Source organism: Corella eumyota, chromosome 2 (assembly GCF_963082875.1).
Source record: "Corella eumyota chromosome 2, kaCorEumy4.1, whole genome shotgun sequence".
NCBI classification, from domain to species: Eukaryota; Metazoa; Chordata; class Ascidiacea; order Phlebobranchia; family Corellidae; genus Corella; species Corella eumyota.
Window position 1 is genome coordinate 15,259,360 of NC_137491.1, and position 18,972 is coordinate 15,278,331.

An 18,972-nucleotide genomic window follows, 5' to 3' on the forward strand; every position below is an offset into this window, starting at 1 on the left:
TCCGTGTTAATGTATATAAATTCATAAACTAAAACACAAAGAATAAAACGTTTAAAGAGTTGCCAGAAGATTTGCCCTGCAAAAAACGGCGGAGAGTCGGCGATGAAATTCCCGTGTATAAAGTCAGCGCAAGACCTTATTTTACCGATATTCAAAATAAAATTTTGCATAAAGTACAGTATATATAAAAGTTTTTATTAGTTGTTACCTTAATGATATATTAAAAAGTTGACACGGCAAAAGAAAGATAACACGTTCTTGCACATTATTATTAAAAAAAAATATTAATTTACTGCTTATTTTGTTTCAAATACTGTCTAAAAAACTGTATATAACTACGCGAAAATAAAATTTCTCGCGGTAATTAAATTGCAAAATCCCCGCTGTTTTGAAAAAAAAATTTTGGCCGAAGTGTCTTGGCCGAAGTGTCCGGGGGCCGAAGTGTCTGGCATTCAAAAATTTCGCTATTTAATTTTTTTTTCCGCTATTTAAAAAATCAAGCTGTATACCCCTGGAATGGGCTAATATAACTACACCTGATCTCAAATAAATATAAGCACAGCGTGCAAATACTCCTACAATTGTTGTACAACATTTTAACATCAATTTAGTATTAACAGAAAAGAACATTGCTTTAAATCAGTTTTATTTAAGTCTCGAAAATGTTTTTGTTTAAGTATTTTAAACCAGGTATACAGCTCAAGTCAGTTTGACCGATTAATTGCTATTATGTTCACAACGATTAATAAAGTTAAAGTTTTTGTCTGCTGTTAATTTTATGATCTGTGCAACTTGCCTGTTTTTACTTTTTTCTACAGTTTAAAATATAATTGTCAGATTGTGAGGTTGGAAAGTATGCTGAAAAGATATGGACCAACATCCAACAAACTGGAAAAATGTGCCTGGCATACAGCAGTACTACCAAAAGAAGCCAACTCCTCCACAATTGTATGTTTTTATCTTTTAAAACAAAATTAGTTTTGTCTATTGCTTAGGTCATGTTAAATTGTCTTAAACTTGTAAACCATTAAAAAAGATGTAGTAGTTAGTATATAAGCTATTTATCATGTTGTAAGATAGTAGTACCCAAAATGTTTGCCTGTTAAAAATGACTTTTATATTAAATTAGGTTTTTTTATATAATTTAAAAAATGTTAACAAGTAAGCCAGTCTAGTAGACTTAAAAATGGTATGTATGTTATTTTTTTAAATTAACAGAATTCCTTTCAAGATTTAAAGCAACATCAAAGTAAGTTTTTTAAGTATATACAAATAAAATTTTTTAACAAAATAATGGCCAAATTGTATTTACTGATGATTTCATGAATAACTTAAAAGGTTTAATTATGTTTTATTATATGGTTTAAAGAATTTGCGGTATTTTAGTTAAAAAAGCTAATATTTATTTTTGGCAATTAAATTTATCTGTAAACCTGTTAAAATGGTTTTTGTATACTATAAATAATCTATAATATGCTAGAAAAAAATGCTAAACAGAAAAATAGTCCCTTTCAATCTGTTGAGCATGACAATGACAATTCTAATGCACCTATTCCTGATTTTATGAGGGCATCTTATCTTTATCATCATTTAGATGTAAGAGTATGCAATTTATTACCAATAAAAGTAAAATAATATTGAAATCACAACAGCTTATATAATCTACTTTAATTTAATAGGCTATTTATTTTAAGGTTGTTGGACTATTTATTTAATCGTCCAAAAAAACGACAAATTTTTTTTTAATTGCTAGTTTTTTTTTTTAAACAAATAAAAATATTTTCAAAATATGAAGCAATAAGTTGTCCAAAATAATTTTTTTCATATTTTAGGATTTGTCAGATAATGATAGTTTGAGGGGATTTTCAAGTCAAACCTCGAATACTGCAATAGCTGGTACTGATCTAGAAACTGACGTAAGTAGTTTGTTTGCTATGTAAAAAATATTAGTTTATTTTGAAGTACTTTTTTTTCTTTGTAGTCAAATAAAATATTTTCCAAATATGAAGCAATAATGTTGTCCAAAATAATTTTTATGTTAATTTTTTTTTTTATATTTTAGGATTGGTCAAGTAATGATAGTTGGGGGGGATTTCTAAGTCAAACCTCGAATACTCCAATGGCTGGTAGTAATCTAGAAACTGATGTAAGTAGTTTGTTTGCTATGTAAAAAATATTAGTTTATTTTTAAGTACTTTTTTTTCTTTTAAGGTAATATTTACAATATTGTTTAAGTGACTGTTGAGTCTATTATGGAATGTTGTTTTATTGTTCTGCTTAGTATTTTTGTTATTATAATAATACACACTTTTACAACCACTTTAAAAAGGTAAAAATAAAAAAAAATCACAACTATTCTAAATTAAAACTAAATTTATTTGATAAATAAAATATGGTTCGAAATTATTTGATTATTTTTAACATAAATTTTTATAAATAAAAAAGATATACATAAACATCAACTAAGAATATTACATACCTCATACATCATACCAAATTTTTAATGCTTAATATTGAACTTTAATTTTTAATGAACGAACAAACATTTAAATATAACAAACAAACAAGAATTATTCTTTAATTCATTTTCAAGTTATAAATATTATAATATATAACTGACCGAAATTTAAAAACTTAATAACAATCATTAAATTTCAATAAACAAACAAATATTAATTAGTAATTAGTGACAAAAATTTAAGTTTTAATTCATTTTTAAGTTACTAATATCATGATATACAATTGACAAAAGTTTGAAAAATTAACAACAACCTTTGAATTTTAATAAACAAACACCTATTAATTAGTAATTAGTGATAAAAATTGATTTTAATTGTTTAATTTTAAAAGACTGGCATGTGTTCTATTTGTTTGTTTATGACCATTTTCCTAATGTTTAAAGAAATTTGCAAAAACAGTAAGTATATTTTCTATAATAAAGTATCAGCATTAAAACAGAATAAGATATTTAAAAAAATAAAGTTATATTTAGGGAAATTTAATAATGATAATAGCAAAATAAATGTGTGAGTAGTAAAGGTTAAAAAAAATAACTAACATAATTTTATTTATTAAAAAAAACTTAAAATTCATTGTATTTTGTCGATTTTTTATATTATTTTATTGTGATTTGGTCCTTAAGTTTTCGATACTATTTCCAAGACAAAATTTTCGATTCTATTTCCAAGACACCCGGTAATTTGTACTTGGTTTCTTTGTGGGCATATTATCCACACAGATTTTCACTGACTTTACCACTTTGACTAATTTTTAATTGTTGTTTTTAGAAAAGTGATATTTTTTTTGAAGATATTACACCACAAAGTCTTCAATCAGACATAAACAAAAAAGTAAAGAAAATAACCAAAATTATAGATAATTTAAAACCATTGGTACAAAAGTGTGTGATTGACTTAGCCTATTATTATTTACCTGTTTAACCAAATAGTCAAGTAAAATTATATTTATAAAAGAGAAGGTGCAATGGTAATAAAATCTGACTTTTGTAAAAAATATTTTTGTTTAAAAAATCTTGATTATGTTTTTTTTTTTAATATTTTAGGATTTGTTAAATAATAACAGTTTAGGAGAATTTTCAAGTCGAATCTCGAATACTGCAACAGCTATTAGTAATCTGGAAACTGTAAGTTATTTGGTTTGCTCTGTAAAAAATATTACTTCATTTTTAAATACTATTTCTTTCTATTATAGTAATAATAACAATAATGTTCAAGTGACTGTTGTTTCTATTTTAAAATGTTGTTTTATTGTTTTGCTTAATAATGGTTTGAAATTTTCGCTTATTTTATTGTTGTTTTTTAGAAAGATGGTGATATTTCTAAAGATATCACACTACAAAGTCTTCATTTGGACCAGAAAAAAGAAAAAGTAAACAACTAAGTTTTGTATAATTTAAAAAGGTTTAGAAATTCTAGTATGTTTTACAATATCATAATGTGTCCCAGGATCCTATTTACAACATTTAATTATTACTTATTACTAATTACTAATTAATAGGTGTCTGTTTATTAAAATTTCAAGGTTGTAAAATTTAAAAGTTGTCAAATTTTGGCCAATTGTTTACAACAACTTGAAAACGAATTAAAAATTAATTTTTGTTGGTTTATTATATTTAAATACTTGTTTGTTGCTAAAAAAAATTAAAGATAGAATTTAGCATTATATATTTAGTGGGATGTATAAAGCCCATTTAAAAATGAAATTTTGTTTGTTTATTTAAATGCTTGTTTATGTATTAAAAAAATCATATTAGGCATTTAAAACTAAGTTTAGTGAATATCCTGATATCGACACTTTGAAACTGGGTTAAAAATATTTTTTTTGTTTTTTTTAATTTATTTAAAAGCATAATTGATTATTGAAAAAATAAAGACCAAGTTTATTCATTTAAAATTTAGTCAAATGTATATTTAATACTAATAAATGAAATTAAAATTCAAAGATTGATATTTTAAATTTTTTAAATTTAACTTGTAGTACAATTTTGATTAATTCCAATAAAGCAAACAGTAGAAGGGAGCAAAGTCTGCCTTGTTTAGGGTAACAATTCAATAATCAATATTTGATTTGTTTGATGATTTATTATTTTTAATTAAGTAATGTTTATGGATTTTTTTATTTATCTGTAATGAATTATATTAAAAATATATTTTTTTTATTAAATAAATTTGGTTGTTATTTAATTTTCTTAAAATTTTCTTGTCAAATCCTTAAACTTATGTATGCAAACTATGCCTTTAGTATAAATAAGTCATTAAAAAAATATGTAACTTTAATAGTTAATAACTTTTTTAGGATCTGAAAAATGTCTTAAAACAGAATCTAATTCTACGAACTGCAAATGAAAAACTTAATTCAAATTTGGAGTTAAATAAAAAAGTGACTATTAGTGATGTTTTTTGGTATTTTTCGGTGTATAACTACAAGTTGATAAATAGCAAGTAAAATCCGTTCTTGAAATAGGCTCTAGTCCATTTTTAAAAAAAAGTATTTAATATATAAAAAAACTTTATTTATTTTTTAAAAACTCATTTGATCTTTATTTACTTATTTTTTAGAAACTGGAGAAGTTGTTAGTGGAAAATTCAACTCTACAAACTATAATTGAAAACACTGAATCCAATTTGGAATTAAGGGAAACGGTAAACAAACTATAAATATACACTATTTTGGGTACTCATAATATTTTTTAATTGCTGTAGGAAGTTGAAGACTTGAAGGAAAGAATCACACGTCTTGAAAGAGAAATGACTAACTTGATAAAGGTTTTGCACTTATATGTTTTGTTGATGTGTTTTTATTAGGATTAACCTTATACCCTTTTTTTAGGAAAAATCTGTAACATATTACGACCCAAAGGATATTTTGTGTGTATCTAGTGATGAAGAAGGTTTATTGGGAAGTGGTTCATATGGATGTGTCCGTCTTGCTTTTAATAAAGCTCGGGGTGCTGTTGCTATAAAGTGTATTCAAGCAACTGGATCCCGAATACAAACAGCTAGGATAAATAAACAGTATGACTACTTTTTAAACTGTTTGTTAAATTTGTTTAATATCATTTTATAAATTAATACTTAAAATTTTTGTGGTTACCTTTAAAAAACTTTGTGGTTACCTTTAAAAACAGAATAAAGAATGAATGTCAAATGTTACAACTATCAACTCATAGCAATGTTGTGAGAGTTATTGGTTATACAACATGGCCAAGATCAGCAGGAATTATTATGGAGTATATGCTTGGGGGTGATTTAAAAACTCTTCTTTTACATCAAAATGATAAAGTAAATTCAATTCCCCCTGTTGTTCGTTTAAGATTTGTGTCTGATATATCTAATGGAATGGCATGCATGCACAACATGTCAGCTTCCCAAAGAGTGACCCATGGTGACTTAAAAGTTGATAACATTCTTCTTACTGGTGATTTGGTATGCAAAATCTCAGATTTTGGCGGAGCTCATTTTGCAACTTGCACTGAAGAGTCAACTTCAACTGCAAATCAGTACACAAATACGCTTACTCGAATATATTTAGCTCCTGAAGCTTTAGATAATCCCCATTTAAAAATTCGCAAATCAATGGATGTCTATAGCTTTTCAATGATGGTTTACATGATATTAACACGAGGAACTCCCAATAATGGAATGACAAACGATAATTATTTAGAAGGTATTAAAAAAGGCAATAGACCTAAATTAGAAGAAATAGAAAATTTAAAATCTGCATTAAGACCCAATGATAAAGAGATTATTAGTCTACTTCAAAAGGAGATGGAAAGTTGTTGGAAGCATGAACCTGATAAACGTCCAAATATTATTGATGTAAGAGATCGCCTTAAGAGTAAGATTTCTGAAATAGAATTGTGGAAAATTCAAGACCAGGTTACTAAAATAGTTAGAAAACTGGGAATTAAGATCCCCCATCGAGATTCGTATGAATGTCAACCAATTAATAAGTTTCCTCCACCGAATTTTCAATTTACAGAATAGGTTTTTTAATTTAATTCGGTTTACTGTTGATAACAAGAATATAAATCCTAACTAATTTTTTTAAGTAGATTGTGAATCTAACATTTAAATAAACTGAATAGCAAAAGAGTGAATGTAAAACAAAAATGTTTTATGCTGGTTATGATAAAAGGGTGTAATATTATAATCCACAAGTATTTAAGAAATTTTGTTTATGAACTAAATGTGAAAAATTCTGTTTTTTTTTAAATTCTGTAATCATTTAAAGTAAGCTGACACGAAATGAGCCACCACTTTCTTGTTATAATGAACTTTTTTATTAGTTGTTTTAATCAGGTTTCTTTGAAAAATTCCCTTTTTTACCAAGATTTAATTTTACTTGCCTTGATTGTAATCAAGTTTATATAGGCCCTTTTATATTTTAACCTGTTCTTTATTTTATTTTGTTGTTTTGTTCATTTTGGTTAACTGTTAAATTGTTTTTATTGTGTTTTTTTTTTTAAATATTGTTAAATATGAAATTTTAACATGAATTTGAAGAGTGCCAAAACTAACAATGTTATATATTTTTATATAAGTATATGTAAATATATTGAAACAAAACACCTATAACACTTTTGTTACAAGCCAATAATACCCCTTTGTACAATGATTTGAAGTTGACTTATTGTTTATTGATAATTCAAAGTTGTTTTTGTATTATTTTTATTAAAAACAAGATTTTTGATTTCAAGTTTTATTTGATTTTATTTATTTATGTTTTAGTGGTTGACTGAATTATGGAATTTAGCAACCAAACTTGCTAAAAAACATCAAAAGGAAACCTCTAAACCTTTTTAGGTTATTTTTATTATTTTAATTATGTCATTTTAAAATTATATTACATATTTAGAAAATCTATATCATTTGTAGAGAAAGTTTTATAATATTATCGTATATATTTTAGCATTTTATCTTTTTAATTCGAGATTGGACTGATAAAGATTTTAAATTTGGGGAGAAGGGAGGCAAACAATATTTGGCAAAAGAGTTTGATCACGAGGCTCAAACGAATATTAAAAAATATTTTTCGAAGTGCACATGTTATCTGTTACCAAAACCCTCCAAAAAAGGTATGACTAATTCCAATACTAGCACAATAAAACTGGGCGGTAAGTTTCTGGTTTTATATTCGGATAATAAAAATATATCCACATAAAAAACTAATACAAAATATATAGTCTGTTGAAATATGGGTTATTCTTTAAATATATGGGTTTTATTAGTTTATATTTAAATGATTACTGTTTTAAAGATGTGCTTTTTTTAAAATAATAAAAGTTATGTAGTCTTTTTGAATATTTTTGTGATTTCAGTATTTTTTTGCAGAAATTGGAGACTGTTTTTTGCGTAATGTTGGAAACTTGATTAAAGATTTGTTTAAACCCAAAAACATTGTTGCAAAAACCTTCAATGGAAAGGTTATAACAGGCAAAGAATTAAGGAACTTAATCTTGGGTTATTTTAAAGTTTTTGAGAGTCGTCGAATGCCAAAATTATCTACAATTTTTTAGGTAAATTTTGGTTAATTCTTTAACAATAAAATTTTAATTTGTTAAAAATATTTTTGTGTTCGCTTTTTATATTTAAATGCTTGCTTGTTGTTTATTGAAATTAAAAGGTTACAATTTAGTTTTTTTCTAGATTTAGTAAATTATATATATAACTTGATACATAATTATTAAAAACAAGTTAAAAATGTAGATTTGGTTTGTTTCAGGTAAACTTATTTATTACTGAATTAGTAAGTTTACCCCAAATTTAAAATTTGATTAATAGTAAATTATGTTATCCTAAAAGATATGTTTTTATTAATAAACTTTTTACAACAAATTTTATTTGTTTTAAACTATATCGAGGAAAATTATGTCTGTAAAATAGGATATAAATATATTGGCTTTAAAAATTAAGATAAAAGGAATAAGGTTTTAAGTTAGTTTTAAGTTTTTAACAAAAAGGGTTAACTGCATTTATTATTTTTTTTTATTTAGGAAAAAGGTGCCAAAATAATTATAATCTAGTTGATTATCAAACTTGATATCAAAAGCCATATTTGTTTGAAATTTAGTTAATTAGATCAATATTTTTTTAAACAGTTAACTCCGGGTTTTAAGTTGACTATGCCTAGCCTTAATTGTTATTAATTTTTTTTAGGAATCTAGCTATGTTTTTAAGCAAGTTTGTAATATTATTTTTTTAGAACTTCGAGTTTGTATTTGAAAGTTTTAAAATAAAATAGTAGTTTAGGTCAAAATTTGCTCAAACATTTCATGTGTGCATAATGGAAATTAAAATTAAATAAGAAAAAAAATCGTGTAATTTATTGTATTTATTTTTTAATAGTGGGTGATTTTTAATAATTTTTTTTTAGAAACTAAAAAATGTAGTAGCTTAAAATTCAACACTACAAACTAAAAATGAAAGACTTAATTTAGATTTAGTTTTAAAAAAAAGGTAAAAAACAAACTTTATGCTTATATATTTGTTTATATGTTTTAAAACAATATATTCTTTTTATCCATTAACTTCCTAGAAAATGAAGAATTTGTTAGTTGAAAATTCAACTTTTAAAACAAAAAATGAAAATATTGAATTGGACTTGAACTTGAAAAAAAAGGTAAACAATTTAAACAGCATACCAAACTTTTTGTGTAAACTTTCATTTTTTTTTTATTTCTAAAGGAAATCAAAGTTTTAAAAGAAAAGAACACAAGACTAAAACGAGAAAAGGACGACTTTATAAAGGTTTAATTTGTTTTTAAGTATTTTTTGTTGGATGTAATCAATTAATTTACTTCTTCAGAAAAAATCAGTAACATATTACGACCCTAAAGATATTTTGTGCGTATCTGATGATAAAGGTTTATTGGGAAGTGGGTCTTACGGATGTGTTCGTCTTGCCTTTAATAAAGTATGAGGGCGCTGTTGCTATAAAGTGTTTCTCAGCAACTGGATCTAAATTACAGACAGCACAAATTATTGATCAGTTAGTATACTTTTTGTAATGTTCCTAAAATTTTTAACAAATTTTTTAACCCATAAAAATGTCCCTCAAATTTGTTCCAACATTTAAGTAACAAAACGTTGTGTGGTAACCTTATAAAACAAAATAAAGAATGAATGTCAGATGTTACAACTATCAACCCATATCAATTTTGTAAGAGTGATTGGTTATACAACATGGCCAAGATCAGCAGGAATTATTATGAAGTACATGATTGGGGGTGATCTTAAAACCCTTTTTTTACATCAAAAAGATAATGTTGGTTTAATTCCCCCCGTTGTTCGATTACGATTTGTGTCAGATATATCAAATGGAATGACATGCATGCACAACATATCTTCTTCCCAAGGGGTTGAAAAAGGTAGATAACATGACTTAAAAGTAGATAACATTCTTCTTTCTGGTGATTTAACATGTAAAATCCAAGATTTTGGTGAACTCATTTTGCCACATGCACTGGAAATTTTACTTCAACTGCGAAAAACAGCACACAAATATGCATACTTGAGTATTTTAGCTCCTGAAACTTTACAAAATCCTCATTTGAAATGTCGCAAATAAATGGATGTGTATAGCTTTTTAATGATGGTTTACATAATATTAACTCGCGAGACCCCTTACAAAGGATTAACGAGTGACAATAACTTAGAAGGTATTAAAAAAGGAGACTGGCCTCACTCAATTGAAATAAATAACTTAAAAGCTACATTCTGAACCAATGATAAAGAGATAATTGATTTGCTTCAAACAGAGATAAAAAGTTGTTGGAAGCATGTACGTTCTAAACGTCCAAATATTATTGATGTAAGAAACCGACTCAAAAGTAAACTTTCCGAAACAGAGTTGTGGAAAATTCAAGAGCATGTTACTAAAATAGTCAGAAAACTGAAAATTAAGAACCCAAACAGGGGTTCTATGATTGTCAACCAATTAATAAATTTTTCTTAATTGATAAAAAAAATTAATATTTTTATACTAATGTGTGTTTATACTTGCATGTAGCATCACATATATTTTATTATTTTTTATGCACTTTTTTAAATTTAAATCTTTATTATTGCCTTGCAATTATAGTTGTTAAATTGCTAATAGTTTGTTGTGCTATTATATAAATGCAATTTTATGTAACAACTATTTTAGACATGCAATTAATCACTAATTTCTGTAGTGCAAAAAAAATTCGACTATCATGTTTATATTTAAAATTTGTTTGTGTTAATCGAAAAAGTTTACTTAGCATCTGTAGATTGAAAATTAATTTTAATTGGTCCATTTTTTAATTTTAACATGTGTAATATTGTCAGTTATATCATTAAATTAGTTATTTTTAAAAATGAACTGTTATATTGCAATAATGTTGATTTTTATATAATGTATATTGTTGGATCTGCAATTTAACTTTATTTGTATTTTTAATTGTGCCATAGATTTTAAAAGCTAAGTTATGTTTAAACATTGTGTTCTTATTTATATTTCTTAGTGTATGTAAATATGTTAAAACAAAACATGACACTTAAGTTAAAAGCATTTATTACATTTACTTAATGTTTGTAGTTTGAAATAAATAAATTACACATTTACATGTGTTTTAAAAACTTTTAAAATGTAAGAAATTAGCAAAGAATGTGAATACCCAAATTATTAACTTAAATATTATAAAAAGACATAAATTGGTGTTTTTCAACTAATTTTGTGTGGAGTTGTGGAAGCATTAATCATACAACAGAATAAACTGCAATTTAATATCTTAAGTGAAAGTAGTAAACATTAATATTCTTTAATCATTAAACTGCTATTTTATATATATCATGTGACTTTATAACCCTAAACCATTTTAAAAATTTTACCAAAAGTCTTAAAGCTTGTTATTTTACGAAGGATATTCAACTTAAAGAGCTATTTGTTTTCGTAAAATAAAGAATTAAGATTTAAATTTGGATCACAACTTTAGTCATGCAATTGAAATATTATTAATTACGTGTATCCAAATATAAGCATGATTAAATTGGCTGAAATTAAAAATACACTTAATCTATTTAGGCATTTAAATTTGGTTTTTATTGATAGTGCATAACAACCAAAATTTTATAGTTAGTCAACACCTATTTTGTCAACAATATTAAAATATCTAAACCTTTCAACTTTTGTAATAAAACTTTATTACTTTTAAGTTACGAGGTTTGTAGTAAAAAATAAATAATTTTTTGGATACTAAAACATTATTAAATTTTTTTATGGCCTTTTTAAAGAGAAATGAAAACACATAAAATTTAAATAATAATAAACCATTTCATCAAGTGGGCTTTTACCCAAAAACTGTTTACCAGAACAGGCCATTTTACCAACAATAAAACAATATTTATTAAACCCCTTCTTTTATAACCCAATGTAGATGTTAAAACAAGTTGTTTAACAAGTGACCAAAATATTTAATTTTTCGATTTTTACGAGAAATATTTTTGTAAAATAAAATATTGTTTTTTTGCCAATCCTGCAACACATTCTTACCACTACGCCACGCTGCCGTTTTTTTTTTTAAAAAAGAACCGGCAGCGTGGCGTAGTGGTAAGAGCACTTGCTAAACCACTCATGAGGTCGTGGGTTCAATCCCCACTGCTTTCATGCTGTAGCGCCCTTGAGTAAGGCGCTATAAACGCTATAGCGCCCTTGAGTAAGGCGCTATTTTACCAATGGTTAGACAATACATAGCATTAGGTTGAATAGTGTTAATTTCTTGCGTTTATGTACATATATTTATGACTTACCGTATCAAATTATTGCAACAATTCAAAATTATTTAGGGCGATTTACTTAATCTACATTGCAGCATATCAAAATTATTTAGGGTGATTTATTTAAAAATTATTGTATTTTATGGTGGTTCTACTTGAAAACTTCTAAAAAATATAGTTGAATATCGTGAACTATAAACTTACAGTCACATTTTGTTACCATCACTGTGCGGGTTTTGTTGTTGTCGTTGTTTTGGAGACGAAGGGAATGTTTTTGGGGGCTAAGCCAAGATCACCGTTGATAGGATAGATTGGTTGGATAGGAATACAAACTTTTACACTCCTGATATGTGTTAGTTAGTATTTATAGGAAATAAACTAGGTATGAATTTAAAAAAAGCATTGTTACTTGTTATTTTTGGGTTGTAAATTTAAAAAATTTCCATTTGGCATTTTGGAGCTCTATTAGCTATTTAAGATTTAAGTTCTTTAAATTATTTTTTAGATTGTCACATTGTTGATAAAAATAAGTCCTGGCGAATTACTTTGATTTAAAAACTAATTTTTGTATGTTGAAAGTCATTTTATGGTTTTACATACAATTTTAATGAAATTAAAAGACTAAATGCAAAAGAGAAACATTTTTTGGCTTCAATAATTACAAAGAGATTTTATTACAATTTTTAAGCAGTTCGGAACAATTGGTCACCTTAATGCACTTAATTTATGAGCTGTTATTTTAATATTTTGATGTAGCGTGTTTAATTTTTTGTTTAAAAATAATTTATAAATAATTTAAATATAATTACTCTATGGAATGTTAATGGAAAATTTTTAATTAGATTCTAAGAAATTGTTTTTTTTAAGCTACTTAAGCAAATATGGAAGTAGGGCTGATGTTCAACTACAGTATTCTTGAGTAAAATTTTAGTTTTGTAAAATAAATATTGTTGCTTAAAACCAAATTATCGGGCAGCTGCTTTTTTAAATATTTGAGATTTAAAATAAAATGCCTGTATATTAGTTCTGCATGAGGTGTATGAAATAATTATTACTGTAGGGGTATAAAATAAATATTAGTTGGGTTAGAAAGCTGCAAATTGCAATAGTTATCAAGTTGATTTTATTTGTTGGGTGTGCTAAGGGGTACCTATAAACTATACAGGATTGAATGGATTGAATGGATCGAATGGATCGAATGGATATCGAATGGATCTTGAATGGATCGAATGTATAGAATGGAACAAAAATATTGCATAAATTAAACCCTAACCCATTCAATCCGTTTGGTCCATTCGATCCATTTGGTTTATTCGAAAATCATTTGTGTTCGAGTACATTCTATTTATTCGATCCATTCGATCCATTTGATCCATTCTATCCATTTGATCCATTCGATCCTGTATAGTTTATAGGTACCGTGTGCTAAGTAAAGGTTTTTTTTTTCAGAATTTCTTTTTTAATATGTTATAAGGATTTTGCAAAGTAGGTTTCAACTTTGTTAGGCAACTTGACATTGTTATACTCATACTATGGTCAAAAAATAAAACATAATGGAGGAAAAACATGGCCATATTGCTGAGTTAATGAATCAATTACTGGATCAAATTGAAGGAAAGGGTCAAGCAGAGGCACAGCAAAATGACAAAGGTTGTTAAAAAGGCGATTTTTTTAAAATAAAGATATTTTTAACTTGACATATTGCTGTAGTTTGGTTAAATAAAAAACTGAACATGTTTTTACCATTTGATCGTCATAAAGTTTACAAAAAATTACTATTTTAAATAAATATTATTTATAATATATTTGGGGGTGTTTCTGTTTATTTAGCTTAACAATTTTTGTATGTTTGGAAATTAAACTTTAAACAAATGCTGTGAAACTTAATCTTGTGTTCTAGCCGATGGGGAAGCTATAGAGTTAGTTCAACCGAAAAACAAGGAACTAGGAGATGTTGGTGGAATAACATTAAACGAAGACATTCTCTATAAAATATTCTGCAGTGATGATGTAAGAGACAAACCAATTGCCATTTATTCCATAACTGGTGAATTTCGAATGGGAAAGTCTTTTCTCTTCAATCTATTTTTAAGATATCTGTGGGCTGACAAGGCAAGTTGGAAAATCTTATATATGCTTAGAATAAAGTATATAAGTTTTACTTTATTTTAAAATACTGAAATATTTGACTTTATTTTAGTTTCAAATTTTTATGACTAACTTTTTAAATATTTAATAGAAGGAAGAGTGGGTAAGCGATCCAACTGACCAGTTAATTGATGGGTTTGACAGGCAGAAAGTAAACGGGGAAACTCAAGGGATATGGATTTGGAACAAACCATTTTTGTACAAAACTCCACAGGGCGAGGTTATTTTTTATTTTTGCTATTTGCATTTTTAACTAGGCCTTATAACAAGTTTTTTTTTAATTATAATTTTGGAACTTTGTACAGCTCAAAGAAATTTGTTACGTGGTTAATTTTTTCCCATTTAAAATAAAATATTTTTTTTGGAAGATTTACAACATCATAATGTAAAAGATTAGATAATACTTGGGATTGTTATGATGTTGTTAACTTAATTAAGTTATGAGAAGTTATAACTAGGTATTTTTGCAGGTAAACTTGTTTTTGTTGTATACCCAAGGGGCATTTGACTTGGAAGCATTTTCAGTTATATTTTGCCTCAGCACATTGATTGCCTCCATGCAAATTTGCAATGTCGGGCAAAAAATTAGAGGCAATAATCTACAAAATTTGCATGTAACCTTATTATTGTAGTTTTAACCATGTATCTGTAAATTTATTTTTATAAAACTAGAAGTATTTTAACCATTTTTTATGTGTTTTTCTTTCAAGAAATTTTTAAATTTTTAATTTAGTGGTTTGCTGAACTAGGAAAGTCAGCATTTGAACATGCTAAGAAAAGTCAAAGTAAGCCCTTTAAACCTTTTCAGGTATTTATTAGTATAATGATAATGTTACTTATTTATTCTTATATCATAATAAATTGAGTGTGAAAATCAAAAAGTCAATTCTATTTTTAGCATTTTAGCTTTTTGATACGTGATTGGACTGACGAAAAATATGCTTTCGGAAAAGAAGGAGGGATGCAGTATCTTGCGGAGTTTTTTAACAGGCCTGCAACATCCAAAAAAATTAAAATGGTTCAGGAGGACATTCAGAAATACTTCTCGGAGTTCAGTTGTTTTCTTTTACCTAGTCCCGAGAGTGACGTTATGAAAGCGTCCTATGATAAAAAAATAACACTCGACGGTAAGTTTTTGCTTTTAATTAAGTGTGTATATACAATTTACCTTTATAATACATAACTTTATTAAATGGTTATTCTTGTTTTTCTATTAAAATTATAGTTTTGCAGACTTTTTAAATAATTTTTAATAAAAAGTTTTATGGCTTAACTTCAGAATTTGGTGATCCTTTTTTGCGTGATGTTGGAAACTTAAGCAGAGATTTGTTTAAACCTGAAAACATTGTTGTAAAAACCCACAATGAAAAGGACATGACAGGAAAAGAATTCGGCGATTTAATCTTACGTTGTTTTAAGTTGTTTGAGAGCGGCAAAAAGCCAGATGTTGAAACAATTCTAAAGGTAAAGCTTGTTACTTTTTGTGTTAATAAGTTACAAGTTTTGTTTAACATTTGTTATTAACATTACTCCTTGTGTCTTGTATATTTAACTAATAAATTCTATTGTTTTAGCATCACTATAATGTTATTAAGAAAGATGTGTTTCTACAAGATTTTAAAGCAGACTTGCATGAAAAAGAAATGGTAACTTATCTTAAATCATTATGTAATCTAAAAGCATTTTAATGTGTAGTGTTTGTTAACTTCTTTACCATATAGCAACGCTTATTATCCATTATCCTTTAGACTGAAAATTTTAATTTCGTCCCATAAATAGTGAAATTGAAAGGAATGTTTTTTTATTAAATTTATTATAAAATATGTGTAGCTATTCTCAAATGAAAAATTTTAAGTTTATTGATATTCTGCATTAGAAATTAAAAAAGGTAGTAATAATATGTCATTTATTGAATTTTTTTTCTTAAATTTACTATAAATATAAGTTAGCCTATCAAATAAAAAAAAAAAAAAAATTTTTTTTATAAATTTACTATAAATATGATTGTGTAAAAAAATGCCTTTTTAAAGTAAAAAAAAATTACACATTAATAAAAATTTTACACAATAGTATGAAATTTATTAAATTTTTTTTTGTTATTTGTGTTGTAGATAGGTTATTAGTCATTGTTATCTTTCATAAAGGCTAAAAAGTATACTTAATTAAATCACACTTTTTTAAAATGATAAAATTCAAATTTTTATTTAAAAAAAAGGTGTACAATACGTTTTAAAAAAAAAGATTTTTAAGGATACTGCAATGTATTTTTAGAATAATTTAGGAACCCTTTATCAACCAAAAGATATTCTATGTGTACCTTATGAGGATGGCTCTTTAGGAAGAGGATCATTTGGATGTGTTCGTCTTGCTTTTATAAAAGCATGGGGTCCTGTTGCTGTAAAATGTTTTCAAATAACTGGATCCAAAGTAGCAATACAACAAACAAACAATCAGTTAGTAAACCTTTCTGTAATATTTTTTACCCACAGTATTTAATATTGTAATTTAAAAAAATGCTTTTTTATCTAAAACACAACAGAATAAAAAACGAATGTGAGATATTACAACTATTGAACCATTCTTATGTTGTAAAAGTAATTGGTTATACAACATGGCTAAGATCAGCAGGAATTATTATGGAGTACATGATTGGGGGTGATTTAAATACCCTTCTTATACATCGAAAAGATAAAGTTCAATCAATACCCCCTGTTGTTAAATTAAAATTTGTGTCTGAAATATCCAGTGGACTTGCCTACATGCACAACATTTGTACTTCCCAAAGAGTTACCCATGGTGACTTAAAAGCCGATAATATTCTTCTTACTGAGGACTTAACATGTAAAATCTCAGATTTTGGTGGAGCTAATTTTGCCACATGCACTGAAGATTCTACTTCAACTGCAAATCAATATACAAATACACATACTCTAGTATATTTAGCTCCTGAAGCTTTACAGAATCCCCATACAAAAGTTCGCAAATCAATGGATGTCTATAGCTTTTCAATGCTTGTTTACATGATTTTAACTCGAGAAACTCCTAATAAAGGAATGACAATAGACTACTATTTAGAAGGTATCCGAAGAGGAACAAGGCCTGACTTGAAACTATTTGAAAACTTAACAGATACTTTACTACCCAATGATAAAGAAATTATTGATCTACTTCAAAGGGAGATGGAAAGTTGTTGGAGGCACGTACCTGCTGAACGTCCAAATATTATTGATGTAAGCAACCGCTTCAAAAGTAAACTTTCCAAAACAGCATTTTGGAAAATTCAAGAGTATGTTTGTGAAATTGTCAGGAAACTAGAAATTAATGACCCCAACCAGTATTCTAATGATTGTCATCCAATTGATAAGTTTTCCCCACCAAGTTTTGAATTTACGGAATAGGTTTTTTATTTTACTTTTTAGGTTGTTGATAACAATAATATAAGTTCTGGTTGGTTACTTTTATTTAAAAACTATTTTTTGTTTGTTGAAAGCTATGTTGTGGTTTTAACACACAGAGTTATTAAAATTTAAAAGACAAAATGTAAAAGGAAAACAATTTTGACTGTAATAAATGAACGGATGTTTTATTTTGATTTATAAGCAGTTTAGGAAAGTTAGTTACAAATGCCGTTTGTAACACTTTTTTTTTATAGTGTAGTTGCAATATTTGACTTAAATGTAATGCAGAAAATGCAAATCAGCCACAACTGTTCTGTTTTTATTAATTATTAGTGATTTTACTTCAAAGTTCTTTTTAGAATCTATGATTTTTTTAGTTTTCCAGTGTTTACTGTTACAAATTTTATTTTCATTATTTTCATGCACTTTATTTTATTTTAACATGTTTACTTTATTATCAAAGTATACGTTTTAAAATTTCATTAGTTGGCTGTGATGTTGTGTAGATGTTTTATATAACAAATGTTTTTAGACTAGCAATATGTGTAATGCACTTGAACTATGATAGTTTTTTTAAATGTTAAGTGTTACTTGTTAAATTTTTTTATCGTATTAATGCAAAAATCAGTAAATAATACAAATTTATGCAATCAGTAATTAAGGCATCTTATTTAAGTAAATTTTTAACATTTGGGTTTGTATACCTGATAATGAGCAGTGGTATTACAAATGTTTATAGTTTAGGAGAGCTATAATGTGTAATACTTTTATTCTCATGAAGAAAATTCACTGTGTAAAATGTAAAGTAATAATAAATATTATTTTTAACTTATCTGATATTTTAAAATATTTTTCTATTTTGCTATCAATTTTAGACCCACTTTATGATTAAAAGCAAAGACCATTTTAGTACTAATAACCACTTTATAAATAAGAGTTTTTTTTTATTTAAAAATTATTTTAAACCAGTTTAAAATATTTAATAATCCTGAAATTGAAAAGATGGCATTCCAAGCTAAATATGGGTACCTATAAACTATACAGGATTAAATCGAAAAGATCAAATGTATATAAGATGGTTATCAAATGGAACAAAAGGATTGCATAAATTTAATCCGAACCCCAACCTTCACCTATTCAAAATAACCTTAATACATGCGATCCAT

The 18,972-nt window shown here is 26.2% G+C and overlaps 2 protein-coding genes across 10 annotated transcripts; both read left to right on the forward strand.

The window, feature by feature from the left end:
• The first annotated feature begins 525 nt into the window (after positions 1 to 525).
• Positions 526 to 10,761, forward strand: LOC145741400 (receptor-type guanylate cyclase Gyc76C-like). 8 transcript variants are annotated; one of them, XM_082558984.1, is made up of 19 exons: positions 526 to 948; positions 1,219 to 1,249; positions 1,481 to 1,596; positions 1,833 to 1,916; positions 2,063 to 2,146; positions 3,288 to 3,350; positions 3,563 to 3,643; positions 3,823 to 3,888; positions 4,816 to 4,899; positions 5,079 to 5,162; positions 5,223 to 5,285; positions 5,350 to 5,534; positions 5,648 to 7,325; positions 7,432 to 7,597; positions 7,854 to 8,038; positions 9,058 to 9,141; positions 9,207 to 9,269; positions 9,328 to 9,889; positions 10,181 to 10,761. In XM_082558984.1, the coding sequence occupies exons 1-13, from the start codon at positions 856 to 858 to the stop codon at positions 6,504 to 6,506; spliced, it is 1,893 nt and encodes a 630-aa protein (XP_082415110.1). In that variant the 5' UTR covers positions 526 to 855; the 3' UTR covers positions 6,507 to 7,325; positions 7,432 to 7,597; positions 7,854 to 8,038; positions 9,058 to 9,141; positions 9,207 to 9,269; positions 9,328 to 9,889; positions 10,181 to 10,761. The 8 variants fall into 8 exon arrangements, with proteins under 8 accessions (XP_082415110.1, XP_082415111.1, XP_082415112.1 ...); XM_082558985.1 differs by having other exon boundaries at positions 9,328 to 9,510; positions 9,640 to 10,761; XM_082558986.1 differs by having other exon boundaries at positions 9,328 to 9,510; positions 9,687 to 10,761.
• Positions 10,762 to 13,721: 2,960 nt separating this feature from the next.
• On the forward strand, positions 13,722 to 18,450 carry LOC145742128 (uncharacterized). 2 transcript variants are annotated; one of them, XM_082559891.1, is made up of 10 exons: positions 13,722 to 13,910; positions 14,161 to 14,372; positions 14,500 to 14,628; positions 14,879 to 15,022; positions 15,142 to 15,216; positions 15,307 to 15,535; positions 15,688 to 15,872; positions 15,983 to 16,054; positions 16,680 to 16,861; positions 16,948 to 18,450. In XM_082559891.1, exons 1-10 carry the CDS (start codon positions 13,814 to 13,816, stop codon positions 17,804 to 17,806), a joined length of 2,184 nt encoding a protein of 727 aa, XP_082416017.1. In that variant the 5' UTR covers positions 13,722 to 13,813; the 3' UTR covers positions 17,807 to 18,450. The 2 variants fall into 2 exon arrangements, with proteins under 2 accessions (XP_082416017.1, XP_082416018.1); XM_082559892.1 differs by lacking the exon at positions 14,879 to 15,022.
• The last annotated feature ends 522 nt before the right edge of the window (positions 18,451 to 18,972 follow it).